The sequence below is a fragment of the Cebidichthys violaceus genome, unplaced genomic scaffold (assembly GCF_023349555.1).
Source record: "Cebidichthys violaceus isolate CVI_PGR_0920_01 unplaced genomic scaffold, fCebVio1.0.p SCAF_92, whole genome shotgun sequence".
NCBI classification, from domain to species: Eukaryota; Metazoa; Chordata; class Actinopteri; order Perciformes; family Stichaeidae; genus Cebidichthys; species Cebidichthys violaceus.
In genome coordinates, this window is record NW_027176978.1 from 197,197 (window position 1) to 199,600 (window position 2,404).

Genomic DNA, 2,404 nt, shown 5'->3' on the forward strand with positions numbered 1-2,404 from the left:
TGTCCATAAGACACTCTGAAGTTCAGAGGGAAGCAGATTACACAGTGAACACGCACAATGGGAGAGCTGCACTAACAGCACACACACACACACACACACACAGGCGCCACTATACATTCTCTCAACATCTGCCGCGCTCTTCATCACCGGCATGCTTATTCACAGCCGGCATTGGAAGACGAGATGCTCGCTGGCTGCACTTCCCTTCCTTCTTCTCTCTGCACTTCCCTCCTCTCCTCTCCCCCCCCCCCCCCTGATCTCCCTCTTTCCATCCTCCCTTTTTCTGCGTCTGAAAGGTTTTCTGTGAAAGGCCCGAGATGAAAGGCTGCCCTCAATGGAGCGTGATTGCAGAGACAGCGCTGGCGGGCCCAAGGTGCTAGCAGAGTCGCTCGCTCGGGAGGCGCTCCGCCCCACAAAGATGCGCTCCGCCATTGTCCGCGGCTTGAAAGATGCCGAGGTTAACGGCCTCTCTTGATTTATATTCCGGCAGCAGTGCAGACGGTATTTTTGTACACAGGAAATCACACAAATAGGAACGCCATATCATATGGAGATGAAGTAATGTGCAGTGGCGCACACTGGAGGAGCACAAACCCCAGTCTGTCAAATACACACACACACACACACACCTACTGCAGCATAGTACCTGGTGGTTTCTGAGACAGCAGTCAAGCATGCACACACTCATATATATATATACCGACATACACACACACACACACACACACACACACACTTTTTGCTCTTCTAATCTGCTAATCTGAGAGGGGGAAAAAGGCGCCTGGGGACCGGTGCAGAGAGCGCGACACGCAAACGTTGAGTCCTTTGAGAGAAAGCAGGACGAACCAGACGATGGCTGCTCGACCGACGAAACTGCCAAGAGGATGAGACATATTGTCTGAAAACAGCCAGAGCCCCCAGACAGTAAAACCAAATCTATATCCACCTCTCTCCTCTCTCTCTCTCTCTCTCTCTCTCTGTCTCTGTCTCTGTGCGGTGAGAGCAAACGTTCGAGAAGAGAAATCAAGAATCACTTTAGCTTTTGTGGGCAAAAAGCCACCAGAAAAGCAGAGTTTGGAATCAATGTGAAGGGCTTTGTGATGTGTTCAGTGTTCGGGTACTTTGGCACAAGGACGGATCGCGACAGGCTCAGCACAGATAGCGTAAAAAAAAAAAAAAATCTCAAACAAAACGCATCTGGAAGATTCATTTCACTTCCCTGTTATTGTTACAAGTGTAACAAGTGGGACTCGGCTAAATCACACTTTCTGGTTCTGCTCCACTTGATGTGATCAGTCTGTCTCTGGAACATATAAACCGACATGAAGAAAGGAAATATTGAGAGGCAAAGACTTAATTATATTCAACAATTTCCCGCAGAAGCACAGAGAGCCCCTCCTCGATATGTCTTGGGTACAATAATAGCACGGCCATGTCGGCTGTGTAATAAGAGAGGCTGCAGATCGATCATGCAGAGTGATGTCGCTGCAGCGTAATAAACACAAAGCTACTTTTCTTTCAGGCGCCGGGACGAACACAAAAAGTTTAAATCTAGCACGAAGACGCTGCGGCGACCGGCGACGGCCGACGAAAATCAATCGGATGTGAACTGAAACGAATTGGACCGGCGTGCCACCTTCACCGCACGGGTGTCTCTGTCACGAGACACGAGGCGCGGCGTGGGGCGAGTTATGGCTTCCAGGAGCCGGGTCGGCGGGTTGATAAGCGAGAGAGAGAGAAAGACGAGTACCGAGAAACGACCCCGGCTCTGCTGACGTTACGCACGCACGAACAAAAATGGCTACAGAGGAACACTGCTGTCAAATCTACAGAAAGACAGACAATTACCCCTCTTAATCCCAAAGATAATAAGCACACACACACACACACACACACACACACACACACACACACACACACACACACACACACAGAGACATAACCCCTAAACCTACTCACATATTTGAGAGGAAACAGAGGATTTTCAGCATGCCTCTCTCCTCTCCTATCCATCACTAAATTGCCTCTATTTTTTAAGCTCCAGTCCAATTAAAGTGATTATGTGTCAGAAAGGGAAGCGTAATATGATGATCGTGGTAATGACAAAAAAAAAAAAAACAGACGTGACTCTCTGTGAATGAGGCACAGGTGCCAAAGCCAGACCCGGGCGGCTCCATCCCAAGCCGGAGGATTCGGCGCACGAGAGCGGGGGAATTCGTTGGCGTACGCGGCAAAGAGTCGGGGGGGGGGGGGGGGGATAAAAAGCCGAACCCTTGAACTGCCAGAGACGAGCGATACACACTCCACGCAAAAAAAAAAAGGAGACGCTGCGGTGTGTCACGGCCCAATATCTCTGGATTGCTCTTAGGCTGATTTACGGCAGAAGCCGGCGCCAGCAGCTCCC

General features: G+C 50.2%; 1 protein-coding gene across 1 annotated transcript in view; it reads right to left on the bottom strand.

The window, feature by feature from the left end:
• The window catches only part of srcin1a (SRC kinase signaling inhibitor 1a), a 19,583-nt gene extending 19,430 nt beyond the window's left edge, over positions 1-153 (bottom strand). The window contains 1 exon segment of the mRNA XM_068704445.1: positions 148-153. Within this exon segment, the coding sequence (XP_068560546.1) occupies positions 148-153 (6 nt within the window).
• Positions 154-2,404: the final 2,251 nt, after the last annotated feature.